Raw genomic sequence first — 20,788 nt, forward strand, 5'->3', positions numbered from 1 at the left:
ACGGTCTCAGCAACTCTCTCTCTCTCTCTCTCTCTCTCTCTCTCTCTCTCTCTCTCTCTCTCTCTCTCTCTCTCTCTCTCTCTCTCTCTCTCTCTCTCTCTCTCTCTCTCTCTCTCTCTCTCTCTCTCTCTCTCTCTCTCTCGCTCTCTCTCTCTCGCTCTCTCTCTCCCTCTCCCTCGCTGGCCGTAACTATTCACTCGGTCATCCGTTCAGCACCACCGCAGACGGCGAGGGACGGCGGTGACGGTGTCCAATCGTGTCTCTCTGGTGTCCTATCGGAGGGACTTGCTGCATAGTACATTGATAAGATATGTCACTGCACGGCCGGCCGCGGGAGTGGAGGCGGCGCGGCGTGGCCATGGTTACACATGGGCACGATCGGGTCGCAGTCAGCCCGGTACAGACACTGTCCTGGGAGGGATGGAGGGGTATTCCAGAGGTCACTCCCGGCCCAGTCAGGCCAGCAGTGCTCCAATGAGACAGCTTAACCAGAAATGACAGTAGGATACTGCTAGTTTGAGAGTTTGTAGTTGAGGGCCTGCACCCAAACCTGCTGCTGCGGTGGCCATTGCACTGGTTTGCTGCGGCCGCTTGCAGTCTGTGTGACTGTCCTACGGTCGCGCACTCATTGCCAACACCGGACACACCCATCGGGCAGTCAAAGACCGTGTATTGCAACTGGCAAAGAGTGTCAGACATCGAGATTTACGTCCATCGAGATAGAGCGGAGCAGCGGGCGAGCCCAACGCGCCGACAGGGGCGCACCCCGAGCTCCGAAAATGGCAGTCGCCGTTGGCAGAGAACGCACCAAAACTGTCCTAGCCGCGCAAACTAGGACCGGATGCGCCAGGACGCAACAATTTAACAAACAATCCTGGAAGCCTAATCACAGCGCGAACACCGCCCCTCCTACAGACTAGCATGGCGCGGCGCCCGCCGACTCGGGCCGGCCGGACGGCGATCGGCCCTACTAGAATTTCTGCGCGGCCGGCGGCCGCTGGCAGTCTACTGGTCGCGAGGCTCGTGCGGCGCCGGCAGCTTCTCCCAGCTGGGCTCGACACCCCAGATCTGGCGAGCGTACTCGGCGATTGTGCGGTCGCTGGAGAACTTGCCCGACGAGGCGATGTTCATGATGGCCTTGCGCACCCAGGCCTCCTGGTTCTGTGGACACGGACAGACCAACAACAGGGCAGGTCAGACAGAGCAGGGGAGGTCAGAGACGGGACGAGATGATGCAACCAGGGCAGGGGAAGGACTGGGGGGTCAAATGACACGTCACGGGTTGAGAGCGGGTGCTGCCGGCCAGTCGCAGGAGATAGACGGTAGGCGGGCACCCGTGGCCCTGGGTCGGCCACCGGCGCAGTACAGCGTCCGATATAACATCCCAGCCGATTGGGAGCGCCGATAGCGACATGATTCACACGGTTTATCACTGGCCGTCAGGAGACCTGTGCTCTGATACCGCTCCGCTACCACGGCCGCGCACATAGCTACTGCGTCACGGCTGTTCACAGTGCCGGAACAGGCGTCACTCGAGATTCAGCGCGACAAGGTGGTTTGTCATCAGAACTTCCGGGATATCCGCGATAGAATGCTGATAACGAGCCCGTCTTTGTGACAAAGGGCGAAAATATCCACTAAAATAGCATTGGATTAAGTTTCGCAAGAAGTGCATATCGCTTTGAGCACAGTGTAGTAGGTCCGCCAGGAGTTAGTGAGGAATAAAGGCAGAGTTGGCCTTGGCAGCCTCTCCATGGCCTCTGTCTCATGGGCGCTAACATGGACAGGCCAGGCAGGCTCCCAGCCGGCTTGGACTGACTAATTAAAAGAAGGCTAACTGGCACCCCCTTCCTCACACACTCCGCTGGTAACCGATATGACCGTGCGACCTCGACTGCGAGGGACGCTCATAAGGGACAAGACCATGAGGGCAAACCGATACCGACGTTCTCAGTACGTATATCATTGCATTCTGCATAGATAACATGAACCATTCTGTAATCTGTACGAAACATTGATCACAAACAACTCGTTCATATAAAATCCTCAACTTAATCCAATGTAGCTCTAACTTAAACACTAAGGCAATCAGCCGACGTTGGCTTCGCTCCCCCCCCCCCTCCCCCAGCCGTCGCCGACTGACCATGTAGAGTTTGCCGACTTCGTCCTGGCAGCGGATGTAGGACTCGTAGTCGGCGAACAGCAGGAAGCGGTCGTGGTTCATCAGCATGTCCACCACGTCCTTGAACATGTTGATGTCGTGCGGCGAGAAGAAGCCGCTGCTGATCATGTCGATGCACTGGCGCAGCTCGGGCAGCTTATTGTAGTACTCGTGGGCGTTGTAGCCGCGCGCCTTCATAGCGTCCACCTCGTCGACGGTCATACCTGGCGACGGAGCGGTGTCATGCCAACGGTCATACTAAATACGGTCATACCAACGGCCATACCTGGCGGCGGAGTGGTGTCATACCAACGGTCATACCAACGGTCATACCCGGCGGCGGAGTGGTGTCATACCAATTACGTTCATACTAACGATAATAAAAAAAAACAGTCATATCAACAGCCATACCTGGCGGCGCGGGTGATGTCATATCTGTTCCCTAAACTCAAACTACGTCCATGCTACCGCCCTTCCAGCCATCCCCCCTTCCCCCCGCGGCGCGTCACCCACCGAAGATGAAGATGTTCTCCTGGCCCATCTCGTCCTTCATTTCGATGTTGGCGCCGTCCAGCGTGCCGATGGTGAGCGCACCGTTCAGCATGAACTTCATGTTGCCGGTGCCGGACGCCTCTGTGCCAGCTGTGGAGAGCTGCTCGCTCAGATCGGCCGCCGGGATGATACGCTCGGCCAGCGTGACGCGGTAGTTTTCCAGGAAGATCACCTGGGGGGCGGACCGGACGGCGGCCAGCGGTCAGTGGATGGTGGTGGCCATTGGTGCTTGGAAACGGTACATACGCCGGTGGGGACGAGGGCGCTAACACGACTATTTTACTACTTCCGTGTCATCAATAAATCACGATTAGAAAAAAAAGACTTCTCGACATTGAACCTCAAGCTCTGAATCCCAGTCTAATTTCATTCGCCGCTCAGAAATTTATATAATAGTCAGAAAAAAAACTTCCGCTTAAAGGGACCCTCCCACCTTCAAAAAAGTTAATGAATTGGCATGAAAGTGATGTCGCTCGGTTCAGAAAGAGCAAAAACGAATATCTACCAAATTTCATCGAAAAATATTCACCGGTTTTCAAGATATTAGACTTTTACTTTTGTTTACTTTTTGGGATCTCCGCTGTTCCTAGCGACTTTATTTGAAAGTGCGGCATTTGTTGCGCGCAAAGCAGCATATACCACCGCGTGCTACCAAACGTTTTAGTAAAAGATTCAAAATCGTTAGATCTCCGCTGACGTCACAAATTCTATGGGGGCATACCAATGCATTAGCCCCTTAGAATCCGAAAACTGCAAGTTTGAAATTCGATATCTCCGAATTAAAGCATTTTTCGATGTTGTGAGTGCCCAAACCGGTATTTTCAGGCCATGGCCACCAATTTGGCTATCTCAACTCAAATCTAATGTTAAGGTGGGAGGGTCCCTTTAACCCGCGAGTTGCTGGGGGGGGGCGTTAAACGCCCCCACTTTTTTCGCCGGGCCATAGCATAAAAACGGCGCGCCGCAGGCGCGCCAAATTTTGGGTACCTGTAGGGAATTGATTGAAGTTTATTGTGACAAAGTTTCAAAAAAATCGGTCGGAAATTTTTTGAGATATCGAGATGTTAGTGACGTCATGATTTCTGAGTTTTCGACCAAAAACGGCATATCTTCAAAAAATCATATAAAATCACAGAATAGACATACAGACATGCCGTAAACGCCATTAGACTGCCAATACCATGGACAATCAAATGGCTATCTTCGATAATTGATTATCGTTACGCATTTTCCAAATTCGTGAACTGAATCTTGGCAATTTCTCGTGACTACTTCAGGACCATGATACATACATTTCTTAAATTGAACTTTTTTAGCCAAACACGTACACATATGATAAAATGAATGTCACCATCGTGTTCTACGCCCCAAATTACCCATAAAACATGTGTCACAGGCTGCGAATATCAGTTTTGATTTTCGGGGATATGTGCCTGCCCGGTTGACCTGACCTTGACCCTGACCTATGCTTGACTGACCCCTACATGGAGCTGACACTCTTGTAGGCCTTATATGATGGATTGTGCACCGTTTTAACAGAGTTTATGACGAGAGGCGCCCATTGCGAAGTCCTGAAGTCCATGCTACTGAAAGCCCGATTTCAGGTGTTTGACCTGACCTTGACCCGACCTGTGACCTCAAAATTCAACTTTAAAGTACTCATCTGAAGCGTCTCGTCGCGTTCTTTCGTTTGCCGCCTCGTGCGTTTCGCTGCGCCTAGCGGTTCTCGAGTTATCGGCTGGGGGCGTTTAACGCCCCCCCCCAGCAAACGGTGGGTGGCGAAATACCCCAGCAACTGCCGGGTTAAACAACTGACGCCCATGACTGGCCGCCACTGTCTATAACCCCTCCACACCATCACTACCTTAGTCCCCGCCAAGGCTGTCCCACCTTGAGTTTGTCGCCGACCACGGGGTCGTTGTTGACGATGTCGCCCACGCAGTTGATGAGTCGGATGATCTGTTTGGCCATGTGGTAACCGGGCGCCGCCTTGCCGCCCACCATCACCGTGCGCGGCACGAACGGCGCCGATGGGTTCTTCTTGATCCGGTTGTACATGGTGATGACGTGCAGGCAGTTGAGCAGCTGCCGCTTGTACTCGTGGATCCGCTTCACCTGTGGCGGCGGTACCAGAGGGAGCAGTTGGAGCGGGGAAGGAGGGCAAGGGACAACAAGTATCGCTGGTCTGGGACATTGGGCCCGGAATCAACCGAATTCCGAGAAATCTCAGAGCAACAATGAAGATATCCGATGGCTCTCACATTGTCCATGTAGCTTACGTTAGGTGATGTAAAATACAGATATAAGAATACGACATAGTTCCACTGGCAGTGCTCCGTATCGCGGTCCCTCCTGACCTGGATGTCGAACATGGACGCCGAGTTGACCTGGACGCCGTACTGCTCTGTCAGCATCTGCGCCACTTTCATCTTGTTCTCCTGCTTCACCTTCTGGACGGCGCGCACGAAACCGGCGTCGGACACCAGCGGCTTCAGCTTCTCCAGTTGCTCCAGGTGGATGATCCAGTCCTCGCCGATTTTCTAACGGGCAGACACGGACGGACACCGCGAGTCAACGCAGGGAGGGGAGGCCAGTAGACTGAGCGGAGAGAACCGGAGACGCGAACGGACTAAAAAAACGTAGCATTCATTCGGCTTCATTTCTAGTCGTCAAGCGTTTGAAAAAAAAAATGTACCATGGCGGTTTGGAAGAAAGAAATACGTCATCAGACTAGCACGGGATGTATCGTTGTGATCAAACACGAACGCGACAGGCCCCCACCCGCTACCGAGCCGAGCCCAGCGAGCTCTATGAGGCCGCCGACAGCGCCACCTACGTCGGCAATGACGTCCGAGAGCCCCGGGTTACAGAGCAGCAGCCAGCGGCGCGGCGTGATGCCGTTCGTCTTGTTTTGGAACTTGTCCGGCCACATCTCGCTGAAGTCCTTGAAGCTGTGATGGGAGGGCGGAGGTCAGTCCGGAAGACCGGTGGCAGTTTGCAGTATGTCATGCATGTAATTGGTGGAGGTGAAGGAAAAATTACCGGCATAAAATCACAACAAAACCATCACCGGTAACATTTTGAGAAAACTTAACAATTACGTCGATGTGTTTTGAAAACAGAAAAATAGCAACTGCACTACACGTCTATCGGAGAGTAGCAAAACTCGCACATTTCTCTACAGTTCCTTGACCAGTATCACCAACCCTCAGCACCGACACCTGACCACACTCCCGCCGGTCCCGCCGTATCAGCGTCGCTCACATGTCGCGTTTGATGATCTCCGAGTGGATGGCGGCCACTCCGTTGACGGCGTGCGAGCCGACGATGGCCAGGTGGGCCATGTTGACACGCTTCTCGCCGTCCTCTTCGACCAGCGACATGCGCTTCAGGCGCTCCAGGTCACCCGGCCACCGGTGGTTCACCTGACGGCCGCCAGGTGGCAGGTAAGTCAGCGGCGCACACCGGTAGGGGAGGGGAGACGGTGGGGTTCGGGAAAAGGGAGCAGAAGCATGACGGGGATAAAACCATTGTCTCTACCAGCAGTTTGAGGATACGAAAGAATACGAGAGATGATTGAGAAATGAAGCATGGTATGCCAGTAGTGGATTTGACTTGGAGTCATGGCTCGCAAAAGAAATAAACTATCGGTGAACTGAATACTGATGTCGAGATAACATTCTGGTGTCGCGAGCACCCGCTCCCCACCTGTTCGAGGAACTTCCAGTTGATCTTGTAGATGATCTCCAGGTGTCTGGGCAGCATGTTCTCCAGCATGCTGACCGGCCAGCGCTCCAGCGCCTCCGGCAACACCGTGTGGTTGGTGTAGGCGCACGTGCGCGTCACCAGGTCCCACGCCTGATGTCACAAACACGCGCGAGTCATACGGCGCCACGACGGCGACAACGTCACAAAATGGGTGCCACTTTCAATATTAGGAAGACATGCACAGTTGAGATGGGTGAGACAGATTTTCTATTTACAGAGGCATGTGTTTGAGGTAATGACACCTACGATAATGTAATACGTGAGTATCGCGCAACGTGCTTATGTACATTGCTTCCTACTCTTTCAAGCTTACGACTTTTCCTTAGTCCATATGTAACGAAAAACGCCCTGAAGTACCGACTCGTAACTCGTTGATAATTGATGTGTCTACAAGCGGCGTAGGCTCACCTCATCCCAACCGAGACCCTCATCGTCCATGAAGACGCGCATGATCTCGGGGATGGCCAGCGACGGGTGCGTGTCGTTCAGCTGGATGGCCACCTTGTCCGGGAACTCCTCAAACGTGGTGCGGCGCGGGATCTTGGTGCCGTACTTGGACGACTTGAACCGGCGCATCACGTCCTGAGGGGGAGGGGAGGGGAGGGGTGGTCAGGGGGTGGGAGAGAGGGAGAGAGAGAGAGATGAGGTAGAGGGGAAGGAGAGGCGTGGGGAATGAGAGGGAAAGCAACAAGGTTGAGCTGAACCTGAATATAATTCCGAAATAAGAAGATACAACATGGCTTATCCCCACGTTAAACAAACATCACCAACCGTCGTAAATAAACCAGCTCTTTCTGCGTAATAAGTTACGTCAAACGAACCAGTTGCTCATATAAATCTAGCTCAACTACCGGTGTCCGACCTTCCCACATCCCCTTATCTAGCCAATCGGCTCCAGCCTGTCCCTTCGTCCCTCCATCCGTCCGCACCTGCACGGTGGCGGCCACCATGAAGTACTGCTGCTTCAGACGCAGCTCCTTGCCCTCGAAGAAGTTGTCGTTGGGGTAGAGCACGCGCGAGATGTTCTCGGCCAGGTTACGGTCCAACACCGCCTGGATGTAGTCACCGTTGTTGACTGCACGGCGAGAAAAGAAACGCGGCATGCGTCATGATGTCACCAGCAGAGGGAAAATATTTGTGTTTACGAAGTCAGCACAGTTACACCGACAAATACACCTACTTCCTAATGTGACGAAACGCAAACAAGCACACATCATCAGTTTCGAAAGTCAACTCCGGTATGCAATGCAATAACATTCTCTCGCCCATGATTGCCCCCATCCCACCCCCGACCGGGTGGGATGGGGGTGGGATGTCCTGACTCCTGATACAGCCCACCGGCCGGAGAACTCTGTCCCCAGACGTCTGTCAAGACAGCCTCAGATTCAGATTCACCAGCGGCAGCGCTGCTCGACACTCACAGAACTGGAGGTTGAAACTGGCGGCTGACATGGCCGACCAGAGGCGCAGTGTGTTGACCACGTTGTTGCCGTAGCCCGGGATGGGCGTGTCGTACGGCAGAGCGTACACCAGCTGGTGGTCACAGCAGAGTGGGCGTCAGAGGCACCGCAGTAACGGAACTTAGAACACGATGTCAATGATAGTGCCGCGGGGAAGGGAAGCGGGGTGGCAACAGGTCTAGGTGATGGGATAGGTGACTGGTAAGTTTGAGCCGCGGTAAAAAATTCAGGCTTGTAATAATGACGCAGTATGATCAGCAACTACATATGGATGCGTCAATTCCAAGTAAAACAGCCTTTTGAGGAATATTTTGTGTGTATAAAAAATCATAAAAATATAAATAACAGAAAGCTTTTCAGAACTGTACAGTTATGCCAGAGTTTCACGGTTGACGCGGCGCTAACTACATGAATAACAAAAGACTGGCGATGTTGTCCGTCATTTGGTAAGAATTCCTATGGTGCCCGGCACAGCTGCGACACCCAAGAGCATCGCCTCGGATGAACTACCGCCCAACCCTGGGCCGCCCATGGGAGTCATTGACACGGCTGACTCGCTGAGCGCGCAGAGCCGCGGCTCAGGTTCCCCGCTCGCGTCGGGCACCGTGCCAACTGCCAACAGACCCTCCCCGCTGCGCGACGGCCCCTCCGACCCACAGCAATAACGGCAAACAACAGGTGCACTGTATGGCACAGACGACTCGGCACAATCGGCCCGGCTGGAGCAGCGAGGACCCAACACAGGCCAGCGAGCGGTACCCAGGCCCACCGGACTGCCACTCAATGCTGCCGGCATACATCGAGTGCCAACAGCCGCCGTCCGGCGACTGGAGATCAGACGGTTCCTAGAAGATTAATAGCTTCATCGATAGCGACGATCGTTTCTTCTCGAACCAGTTTCACCCGCTTTCACCCGCTGGTACTATTTCGTCTCAGTAGCTTTCCCGGTGACCGCCCAGTCACCCGCCGCCCACACGGCTCACCTGCCGGTCGATCCATTTGCCGTCGTCAATGCGGCCGTAGAAGCCGACCGGCAGCAGGTACTCGGGCCGCTCCTTCTCCCACGGGTTCCCGAAGCGCAGCCAGTCGTCCGGCTCCTCCACCTGATCACACAAATGGGGACATGTAAAAGCAAATACGCTTTTGAGAATGGTCATGATGAAAGACTGGAATAAACGCCAGTAATAACCAGAATGTAGTCAGACCAAGAGCGCGTTAAAACCAAAATAAAGTATAAAACACAGCGACTGGAGATGGGAGAATAAACCTTCTTGCCGGAACCGTCTGTCTCCCAGCGAGGTGCCCGTAAGCAACAGTCCCTAGCATCGAGTCTCCCATCCCAGTTACTGCGCCCTCCCCTCCCGCACCACTGCGGTAGCTCGGTCGTCCGCTCCGCCGACCTCACCTGGCCGCCGTTCTTGATGCGCTGCGCGAAGATGCCGTACTCGTAGCGGATGCCGTAGCCGTAGGCGGCCAGTCCGATGGTGGCCATCGAGTCGAGGAAGCAGGCGGCCAGCCGGCCCAGTCCGCCGTTACCCAGGCCGGCGTCCTCCTCCATTTCTGCCAGCTCCTCAATGTCCAGGCCGAGCTGCCGGGCGCAGAGCAGGTGGGAATGTTATACGGATGACACCCAGACGGGCGCTGAGACCGGGTCGATTAGTAGGCCTCCTACAGGACGATAGTACTGAAGAATTGCGGGCGGATGGCGACGGCTGCTTCCATAGGCGGCGGAACGGGGGGGGAGGCACCGGGGCACCGTGCCCCCCTTTGATAAGGGCATTTTAACATTAGCCCTATGGGAGTTGCATGGAAACAATGGGACCAAAAGTCGGCAGTGCCCCCCTCCCCACTTAATTGAAGGTGTTCCGCCGCTACTGGCTGCTTCGACTGGTTGCAAGGGACATTGAGCACCGAATGTGGGAATATAGACTTCAACAATCGACGGAAATCGACCTTCAGTTGTGTTTCTAAGGAATTATCACGGCGCACTGCAGGATGCTGTCTGACAGCGGCCGCAGCCGCGGAGGCCGGCCCGCAGTGACCCGGTGTACTGCGGTACAGTCTACCTGTCTGCTACGGCCGTTCTGAATAAATTCCCACTTGTCCAACAAAGCCAGTTCGTCAGAAACAAATGGCTTCAAATTAGTGTGGAAAATTGTCACTGTTTGAAAACGCAGGTAAATGAAAGCACGAGCCAAACAGGATCTGTGTTCTTTTTCTTTTTCGCGGAGTAAGCCCGATGTTTATCCGTCCATCACCTGCAGCGTGTGGCTTGTGTCTGTGCGCCAGCCCAGTGCCTGCAGCGTCACCCTTGTGTCTGCCGACTGCCGATTGCTATGCCATTTTTGACGATAGGTCCGTACCTGGTACAGCGCCTCGTCGCAGGCGCTCTGAATGCCCAGGTTGACCATGGTGTTCTGGAGCGACCGTCCCATGTAGTACTCCAATGACAGGTAGTAGATTCGCTGCAACAGACGCCGGGAGAGGGGTGAGTCAGAGGGGCCCCGGCGACCGTGTTTGGGAGCGGGGCTCAGAGGGGAGGGGAGCCAGGGAGCCGAGCCATGCCAATTACACAATACACAGTGGTTTCTGTCAACATTCAGCTCGGTCCTCCCAGAGAACACAAACACTGCGGTGGTGATAAACAGACGGCTCTAATCCGTTCCGCACTGAACAGTCTGACGAAAAGTGATCCGAGCTGCCAGCTGCTGCAGGATTCAGGAGGCTTACACAGCAGCGGGCAGCCCTCGCGGCGGGCCGGGGCGCGCCAGGGCAACACACGGGCCTGCACGCGACGGGTCGGGGCAGCACACAAGGCTGCACGAGTCCGGCCGGGGCAGCTCGCGGCACCGCAGCGACCGCGCCGGCCCGCTGCCAGCGCACGCTCACTAATGTCAGCACACCGACAGGCGGCTGGCAGCAGGGCCCTGTTTCACCGGTGATAGCAGCACGCTGCTTTTACACGTGTCAAATTGGGTTTCCATGGAAACATCAACAGGCCCATTGCTCCAACACTACCACAAGTGTGACGTCAGCTCGCGCAATTTGATAGCAGCGTGGTAGCAGCGGCCCGTGAAACACCGCCCCGGTCTTTTAAAACTGGGAACAACAGCCGCCTGAGAGACGTGACGTCGGTTCAGGGAAGGATCAGCCCATGGGTACGCTGGTCGCTGAGTGAGGGAAACGATGACTGTTCCACCGCACAGCACAATTAGCATGAAATATCGTGGCTCAACAGCAGGAGCTAAGCATTGAAGTTTGCTGCAGAAGTGTCTCTAATCTATAAGATTATTGCTAGTAAGTCCGAAGAGTCTGTTGTGTCTATACTTTACTTTGCTGTGTCGTTACGCAATCTCATTTACGCATGCTTACACAGACCATTTCCAAGGAACGGTCTTATTTAATATGGAACGAATACATTCCAGCTGTGGTATACCTACCAACGTTTGCTGTTACAACTAGTGGGTTTGATCAAACTGTTTTGGAAACGTTCGAATCACCGGGTCCATCCGGGATGCACAAACCGCAGTGCCGCTGTCAATCAGCAGTATTTCCGGGTTCCGGGGAGAGACGTGAGGACGCGGGGTCCGATAGTATCGCCCGGCTAGTCACGGTGGCTGACCGGCTACGGGCCCAGCCACGGCGCCGGTGCGGCGGGTGACCCATGGGGGTCAGACAGCGGCGGGTTAGGTCGGCAGGTGAGTGTGACCAACGGCCACTGACGAGTCGGGTCACGGCAGCTAACACCCACTAACCACCGAGTGAGACTCGGAGTCTCGGATGGTAGCATTGCCGTTATAGCAGTGTGACTACCGAGTACTGGCGCTCTCTCGGTGGTTCGTAATAGTCTGCGACCATCACGTAGTGGCGTTTGGAGTTCGTCTCAGATCACGCCGAATATCAGAATATCGACAACAGGCCTTCAGCATATAACAGAAAAAGTACACATAACGCTCAGCGACCGTCTTGCAACTGGTCTCCAGTCGGGTAGGCAACGGGCGCAACTCGTTTATTTGCTTCGAGCTTGTATGAATCAAAAAGACAAATTGTGAGTTCAAGAATGTTTGGCATGTTCATGTTGAGCAATAAAGCAATAAACGAAACTAAAACTTGCGTCACCATCCCAAGAGTTATTTGTGCACAGGAACGTTAATGGACGTAAGCCTGCAGCCGTGCTGCGAGATTAGCATCAACTTTTTCCATAAACCTTAAGACCTTTGACCTGTCCCACTATTGGCTTCTATCACGTACCGGACGCTCATTTAACTAATCTAACTAACAAGCTAATGCTCTGCGACCGCATCCTTTTCCGACGCAGTGAAGCCATCAACGCGTGTGTCAGTCGGTAGGTGTCGCATCCAATCGCCATGTGCACTGTGCAGTGTGCAGTGTGTCGCTGGCAGCCCGCGCCCGCTGACGATAGCTCCGCCGACCGGCACGGCAGGGCGGGGAGGGGAGGGGCAGCTGAGGGAGGGGGAGGGAAGCCGAGAGGGTGCCGGAGTCCGGAACACGCGGCTGAGTGCCAGCCGTCGGTATTTATACACACCGACGCATCGGCGGGGGGGGGGGGGGACACGCCGACCGGCCGAACGGACGGCGCCTCCGAACCCTCTCCGTCGGGCCGATAGGGAAGCCGTCGCCACACGTGATCCGCTCCCACCAGGGAAGCAGCTCCACCGATACCGGTGGCTGTGGCTGACTTGGACACAGGCTGTGGGTGACACCAACGGAGCGATACCTAACTGAATTGAGCAAGTTATGCCATGCATATATGTGGGCTTCCGGGGTAAATTCCCAGTAACCCGTGCCCTGCTGGGGGATGTTTGAGCACCCCCCCCCCCCCGCGGCTGTTCGCGAATATCTAAAAAAAAAACGGCGGGCACCTCATCAAGCACCTTTTTCGCGCATGCTGTGAAACTTTCAGACCAAGGTCACTCAGTCGGGTCACCAGGTCACGTCAAGTGACCCCACCCCCTATAGTTCCAATGCCTGTCACAGCTACACCCAGTGACCGATCGCTTTGAAACTTTCAGCAATTAGTAAAAAGTAACAATATGTACAAAATATATATGTCTCGGAATATTGATACCGGTGACCTGAGGTCAGGTCAATCAGGTGACCTCTCATTATAACTCAAGGGGAGAAAATTGAAAGGCACCTCTTTTGGATGAGCATCATTCTCAACACTTTCAAACACTGAATTACAAGTAGGCATGACACACTGAACAGGAAAATGGCACCCGTGACCCCTCGTTAAGTCCTTGAGGTCATCTCAGGTCACGAATGGTATCCTACAGTTTTTCGCTAATAACTTCTGATACAGGCACGCTAGAGCGATAAGAACACCTTAATGACTAATGTGCTTGGCTCGACGCTACGGATCGACTGATATGCAACACGACCTTTTCCGGTCAGGTCATGACCTTGACCTGATGTCAAATTTTCAGGTTGACCTCTCAAGGTCAAATTATAGTTCACTCGACGCGACGCAACGTGAAGAACACGATACCGGCAAAAGTAATGTGACTGTCTCTTAAGTCCAAAAGTTATTGAAGAAAAACAATTTTCGTAATAATTGTTATTTTGTAGTTTTTGCTCTCTGGATGCTAAGCCGTTGACCTGAGGTCAAATCCGAGGGCACACTCGTCTCCAGAAAGAGGTTAAAGGGGCTGTCGAATGCGTTTTTTTTTTTTGGCTAGCTCTAATTATTGGTTCCCGAGTTATGTGCCAGCGTTTCGAAAAATGTAGAAATAGGCAACATTTTACCTTTGATGACCCCTGGTGACCTGACCTGACCTAAAAAAATGACGAGTGTTTTCGTCCTTATTTTGGACGTTCTTTCGAATGCGCTTACCGTATGTCGCTACGTGGCGTGTGCCGCTACGTGGCCCAGGAGCCGAGTTAGAGCGGGTGTTTAAGCACCCCCCCCCCCGGGTCCACGTCAAAACAGCTAGTGACTATTGAGCTAGTGACTTTTGAGCTAGTACAAAAGAGCTAGTGCTTCAAAACAGCTAGTGACAAAACAGCTAGCGCCAAAATAGCTAGTAATGCAAAATAGCTAGTGCATCAAATCAGCTAGTGACAAAACAGCTAGCGTCAATATAGCTAGTAGAGCAAAATAGCTAGCGTTTCATTATAGCTAGTGACAAAATCGCTAGCGTCGAAATAACTCATGGAGCAAAGTAGCTGATTTGTACTTAGTACGAGCAGCTGTTGTACTCGTAGATTCTTTCCCGACGAGTTCTTAGATTCTTTCCCGACAACGAGTCCCGACGGGTAGAATTAGGAGCAGAAGAGCACTGTTGTTTGACAAAATTATTTGGAATGCCAGAAGGACAGAGGACGCCGGACGGGATCCATAGGACAAACAACAAATTAGAAGCGTGGCACCGGGGAATTCAAGGCATATTTGACTCATCGCAACCATCATTAATGACATTTTTCACCGTCATCCAAAAAGAACAAAATCTTCAAGGTTCTGTCTTATGAAATTTAAAAGTGGCCAGGATGTTCCATAAAGAGACATTAATGCCAGATTAGTTCCTCTACTCAGACGCTACAGGGAAGGCATCATTAGCAAAAAAGAATTTATTCGGGGAGTAGGTTTCAACATCACTTTGAATGTTTGAGATGGCATATCGCGGGAAATACATATTTACAGTAATAGATATCTTGCATTTTCGAAGCGAAGTGAAGGAAGGGAACAGAGGTTCAACGAAATAGCAATTTTGGCGATAGATTTTTCGTCACTAGCTGTTTTGAGGCACTAGCTCTTTTGCTTCACTAGCTGCTTTGACGCTAGCTGTTTTGTCCATAGCTGTTTTTAAGCACTAGCTATTTTGCTTCATTAGCTATTTTGACGCTAGCTGTTTTGTCACTAGCTGTTTTGAAGCACTAGATGTTTTGTACTAGCTCAAAAGTCACTAGCTCAAAGGTCACTAGCTATTCTGATGTGCACCCCCCCCCCCTCCCCAAGCGGCGCTTGAAAATCCAGGACCTCCAGCGGGGCGCGGTTAAAAAAGGCTGTGCTGTGCCTTTCAGTCTGTGCCTTACTTGAAGCAATGTTTTTCATTGATATTTTGATTTTTGATTTCTAATTTCTCCTTTGTTGTGTCACAAAACTGTGTATCCCTAAGAATGTATCAGGTCGGGTTAGGTAAAGTAAACCAACAGCCATCCCGGCGGGCGTTATTAGTAGGCAGAAGCTTACCTACCACTACCGACACAGTGTATAAAACAGCTAAGGCTACATTTATTTTACATCGCGACCTCTGTTGCGGCGGGAGCAGGCCAGCGCCGTGGCCCAGGTCAGCCGGCAGCCAAACTGACGTACAGGGCGCCAGCATCGGCCCATCTCTTTGTGGTATCACATCTCTTCTTGGCACCACAATGACGTTAGATATTGGGCGTAAACGATCGGTATGCTCAAGGGTCGTCACCGTATTGTACGCGATTGCTTCCCAACCTTTCGGGACGGACTGGATTTGGAGATCGGTAAGATAATCCTCGCCGAACATGTCGGTTCTCTTAACAGAAGACGGACGGTAAAGCGTAACGGGGCCTGGACGGAAAGGGGAGGATTTTATTATGACCCTTTTCACCGTTTTTCACCTCATATTCACACATAGAGCTCCGAAAAAAACGAGCCTTTGCGCCGCTACGAGACGCAGTGACTGGTTTCCCAATTTGAAGGTTTTAGGTCAGCCAGTGGTCTCTGATGTCAGGTCAAGAACCCCAAATTAACCCGCAACCCACTGGGCAATTTAGCCATACGCGCCCCGCTGAAAGGACAGATTCTGACGACCCCGTCCAACTTTCGAACGGGTGGTCGTAAAAGGTGGGGCGAGGATATGGACGGGGAAACGGCAATCAAAACCTCTTAATAAGAAGGACTTTTGAAACTCTGTTTTGCCTGAGTAGGTCACAGGTCAGGTCAAGGTCAGGTCAAGGATAAAACTGCAAGTTTCAACAAACATACTGGCTTTGGAGTCAAGTTGGCGAAAAATGAAGTGAGACTGATCACTCAGAACGCGTTCTTAGGATACCAAGACAAATATGCATTGCAAATTGCATATAATGGCATGCAAGGGACAAGGTCAACTCAGGTCAGGTCAGGCCACCAAAGACGAACTATAGAACAGAATATTTACGATGCATGAGTTGTAGCTCATTTTACTCATAGAACTCAATGGGCAAATTAAACTAGTAATATGCACCACATTTGAAAGAAGTTCGAGTCAAGGTCAGGTCAAGTGAAGTGGCAAAGTCTAAAGCTGCTTTTTCGACCAAACAAGATGTCAATCTCATGCCCTTTTTCACGGCGAATCGAATGCTGGCAATTTTATTCCTGCGCAAGGTCTAGAACTTCTAAACAATCTTTTTTTTTAGTTTGGTCCATCGTGACGTCACTAAAGTTTGAATCACTTCTAGGGTTTTGAATCGATTCTTCTTAACCCTCCCTCACCCTGGCAGTGTCGATGCGCCCCCCCCCCCCCCAGGTTTGTTTTTGCGATGGGCGCCGAACCCTTAGTCGGATCATGCTGAAATTTTCAATAGCCTCTGGGGCATCCTTTGCGCAATTTTTGGTAAAAAAAGTGTTCGCCGTTCGGGGCAGGTCAGGTCACCGAGCTATGACGTCATAATAGGTACAGCCTCCGACCGTTTTCGACAAATTCGTACATTCCGCGTAACTGGACGTGATCTCATCGACAAGAACGAAACTATTCAGTGTGATTTATGTCAAATTTTGACAGGACACGAATCTTTACATTGAAAGCTGACCTTTCTAAGGTCAACCAAGGTCAATGACCTCGCATGTTCACACGCTGACCTCCGTGATATGAGCCGTGTTTAGTGTTTTTTTTTTTGAGGTCCTGAATCCGAATCTGTGGTTCAATTTTCACCTACACGCCTTCAAAACTGTTCCATGACCTTTACAAGGTCAACTCAAGTCAATTACGACCGTCCTCGCCGGCGGCGGGTATGACCTCCCGTGTTCCCGGAGACTACATCACGCCACTAATAGCTAAAATGCAGTCAACTATACATCATTCTGTTGCTAATTCGTTGAGAAACACGGTCGTGAAAGTTTCATGCCACTATCTTGCACAGATTCGCCAATATTGGCAAAGTAACTTGGAAAATTATAGCTTTTCCCCGCAATTTGACCTTTGACCTGCCATAACTAGGTCAAATATTGGCCTAGGGTAAAAATACACCACCAAGCGCGAGTACTCGTCGAATGGTCTTAGTTGTGAAGCGATACGACGCTTAGTTTCGAAACGCCAGGGGGTCGCATCGACCACCCCCCGCCCCCTGCCAGGCCGCGTTATGAAAAAAGCCCTACAAGTGCAATGGTCTAAATTAGAGAGTAGATGCACATGCCGTACTGTTTTAACATCTATTTCGACTTTTCAATGCATTCAACATTTTGAGTCTCATAAAGATTCCCCTAATTAAAAAAAAAAATATTTTAGGTTTCAAAAAATCCAAGACTCTGAAAAAAACGAGATAGGTACCTAGCCGTTTGAAAGGCAGTGTAAAATCACGTACTTACGCGTTTTTTATTTTTGTTACGTCACGACCCTTCAAAAATGAAGAGGCTAGAAGCGTTTGGAAGGTCTGCACTTTTTACATTGAAAATGGGGTGACGTCAATGAAACGTCACCTTCTAAAAAAAAAAAACGACAAATTTCGTTCAAATTTCAGGGAGCATGTCAAATCGAAGTACGATAAGGCGCTGAAAGTTTGATGTCATTAGCTTAGCTCGCGTTTAGAAGTTACATATTGGCAAAAAACGCAAGGGGTAGGTAGATACAGCCCCCCCCCCCCCGCTGCGGGGCGCAGGTTAAGGGATCGTTTTTTAACTTTTCCAAATATTGTTGCAGATTTGCAGGTTTGGTACAGGCCTGTTCGTTATGTTAAGCGGCGCCGAATGACATTTTATTTGGAGGGAACTGGTAGGTTGACAAAGGTGTTTGACCTCATGCAATATAATGATATTGCATATCATTTGATATGATTTGGCAGGTCGAGGTCATTTTGAGTCCTATTAGTAGTTTTTATGACTCGCTAGCTCAATTTTATAGGGAATTATTGACGAAACAACGATGATCTAAAACGAATTTAAAGATGTGATATATAACGTTACGCAAGGCTCACTACCTCCGAAGTTCCATCTTCCTGCGAAGGACTCCCTGAAGCTGAGGGCGTTGCGAAATTTTTGGACCGTGCAGGAAAAAACTTCACTTATGACGCCAAAGGTCGGTGACCTGAGTAGTAAAGTAATCTTGGGTGACCTGGGTGACCTGAGGTCGCTTGCACCAGCTCAAAAAGTAACCCTACGGATGCTCGGGCCTCGGTAGAATTTCGGAGTAGATTTTTACGGTTTAGGTTTTCGATTGGTTATCTGATCCAAAAGAATCAAAGTAGGTACCACTACCATTAAAGTATAAATCGCAATTTACCGAGGTATATGGGCATTTTGGTGCAAGGAGCTCAGCTTCCGACTTGAAAACGCAGTTAGTGTAGCAAAAATATTATCATTATGCTCATTTTACTACACCTGGCAAACACATCTAGCTTGAACCAGACGTGATATACTCAAACAAATAATTTTGCCCTCTTTCGCTGGCGCGTTCCGACCAATCGCGACTCGCGATAAAATCGACAGATAATGAAGCCAGCCCCGGGTCCCCTGTCCCCCTCGCCCGGGGTCCGTCCAAAGCCGAATCCATTAAATTCAGCATCGCACAGTTTCCCGAGGCATAGGTACCTACAGCGGCAAAAATCCACTATCGATCGAATATAACGAACTGACATGTATTCACCGAGGTAACATTTTACACTTAAGTCTGTAAAATGCCATAACCTAAAAAAAATGATATTGACCTGACCTGCGACCTGCGATGTAAAAATGCCAAACTCAAAGGGGGGCACGGTTTCCCGGTGCCCTCCCCGTTCCGCTGCCTATGCTCTGCAGCACGGCCCCCCAGCTTCGCAGTCTGATTGGACGTTGGGCGTTCGTTCGTACTGAATCTCAAAGTAGAAGAGTCTTGCGGCACAGCATATCTTCAGGGGTTTACGAGTGCTGACATCTAGGGGTAGGATTGGTTACAACGAGAATCGGTGTACTCATTCAAGGCCCGAGGCCGTGTATTGTAGGTATAGGGGTGTAGGTGCTCTTGGGCGGGGATGTATGCATTGCTGATTTATGATTTATGTACCACTGATAAGCTGATGTGTTGAAGCCATTCAGCATGGTTTCGCACAAAACTGAACACCAAACACGCAAGCGTAAAGAACGAAAAGGTAAATAATGTTTGTAGGTATGTAGGTATCACTATTCACTGGCGCCTTGTTGGTCAGGGAGCTGGATTTGAAGTACGGCGTACGCACCGCGCACGCTTAAATATACCTAAACTTCCTTGCTTATCAGTTGCCATCATAGGACTGCGGAGTCGAACGGCTCAGGTTGAAGCCTCGTCGAAGTCGATCGGACTCGGAATCTAATCTACATACCTACAATCAAGACCGTCGACAATCGGTACCTAATCTGAATCGGAGTCTGAGAGATAGTCGCCGAAATCTCATCGACTCCGACTTCGGGTTGACTTCGGGATAGTTCCAATGTCAAAGTTTAGCCTGCCATGACCAAACTGGCCTAAGACATAACACCTGAATAGTGCATAGAAGCCCCCCCCCCCCACCCCCAGCCCCACCTGCCTACCCAACCAAAAACGTACGTCATGCATGACGACAAGACGACGCATGAAATGACAGCATGAAATGAGATGTGACAGTGATGAGTGAGGAAATGCTTGATAATAGAGCTGCTTACCTTTGGATCCTTCTCATGGTAGTTTTGTTGAGTCCTTATCCACCTTGAGACCAGGTGATCACGAACTGTATGTGCCAAGGCAAAATAGTAGTCTCTCGTGGTCGCCACGTTGCGATCCTTGACTAGAGTGTAGTGCACATGTCGGTTAAAGGTCTTCTTAATGTCTGCCACGTTTTCCACTTGTGCCATACCACGCACACTAATTTGCTTGCGCCGCTCATAATCACTCATAGTTGGGTGAACTTTCGACATGATTGCGATGTAGATTCCAGTCCTCGACCAACACCCCGCGGATCACTGCAAAAGAGTGACCCCGCCAACCGCTCACGACCCAACACCGGTAGCACACTGATCCCGCCCACCCGATGATGAACTTGAAGCGGACAATCCCAAAACACAAGGTCAAACTACCCTATCCTCACACATGCGCCGTAGGCGGGATCCTTCTGCTTCTGCGCCCTGGCAGAGAATCAAAATTGAGAAGGGATTACCTTCATAACCTTTGATTATGGTCTTATGACGTCAGCAAAACTGACCAATAAAAGAAGGAAATAATTATTTGAAAGGTGAACAGAATCTTACAATCACTCTAGTCATAGCTTTATAATTAATTTTTGCCTTAAAACACAAGTAATTCATTGCAAGTATAAGAGAATCTTTCCTAAACACTGTAACTGTGGACTAACAGTAAAAGCTTAATGACGTCATTTACCTCTACTAATATTTGGGCAAGGACTACACCAAAAGCAAAACATAATCAGCTGGCGAACAGCAGACAACAGTATCTTCTTTGTTATTGGGCACCTCATTCCTAAAAGTTCTTACTTCGGTAAATGAACGAAGTAAGAACAGTAAGAAGAAAAATGTGGTAAGTTCAAAATCCGTCATCATAAATCAAGTGATCAAGCTCGGATACAACGTACAGCCATGTCTACTTCCTATAACAATGCAAAAACATCTCAACTCGAGCTTTGAGAATATAGTTGTAATATCTATATCTAAAGCTCT

General features: G+C 50.9%; 1 protein-coding gene across 1 annotated transcript; it reads right to left on the bottom strand.

Moving 5' to 3' along the window:
* Positions 1-653: 653 nt before the first annotated feature.
* LOC122386911 (glycogen phosphorylase-like) lies at positions 654-20,481 on the bottom strand. Its single transcript, XM_043376640.1, has 15 exons — positions 19,781-20,481; positions 10,305-10,406; positions 9,347-9,529; positions 8,925-9,044; positions 7,903-8,014; positions 7,411-7,556; positions 6,890-7,063; positions 6,422-6,571; positions 5,978-6,138; positions 5,550-5,664; positions 5,071-5,253; positions 4,604-4,828; positions 2,675-2,885; positions 2,144-2,385; positions 654-1,161 (listed from the first exon to the last, which is right to left on the bottom strand). Exons 1-15 carry the CDS (start codon positions 20,030-20,032, stop codon positions 1,006-1,008), a joined length of 2,532 nt encoding a protein of 843 aa, XP_043232575.1. The 5' UTR covers positions 20,033-20,481; the 3' UTR covers positions 654-1,005.
* Positions 20,482-20,788: the final 307 nt, after the last annotated feature.

Source organism: Amphibalanus amphitrite, unplaced genomic scaffold (assembly GCF_019059575.1).
Source record: "Amphibalanus amphitrite isolate SeventyFive unplaced genomic scaffold, NRLGWU_Aamphi_draft 000267F_arrow, whole genome shotgun sequence".
Taxonomy (NCBI): domain Eukaryota; kingdom Metazoa; phylum Arthropoda; class Thecostraca; order Balanomorpha; family Balanidae; genus Amphibalanus; species Amphibalanus amphitrite.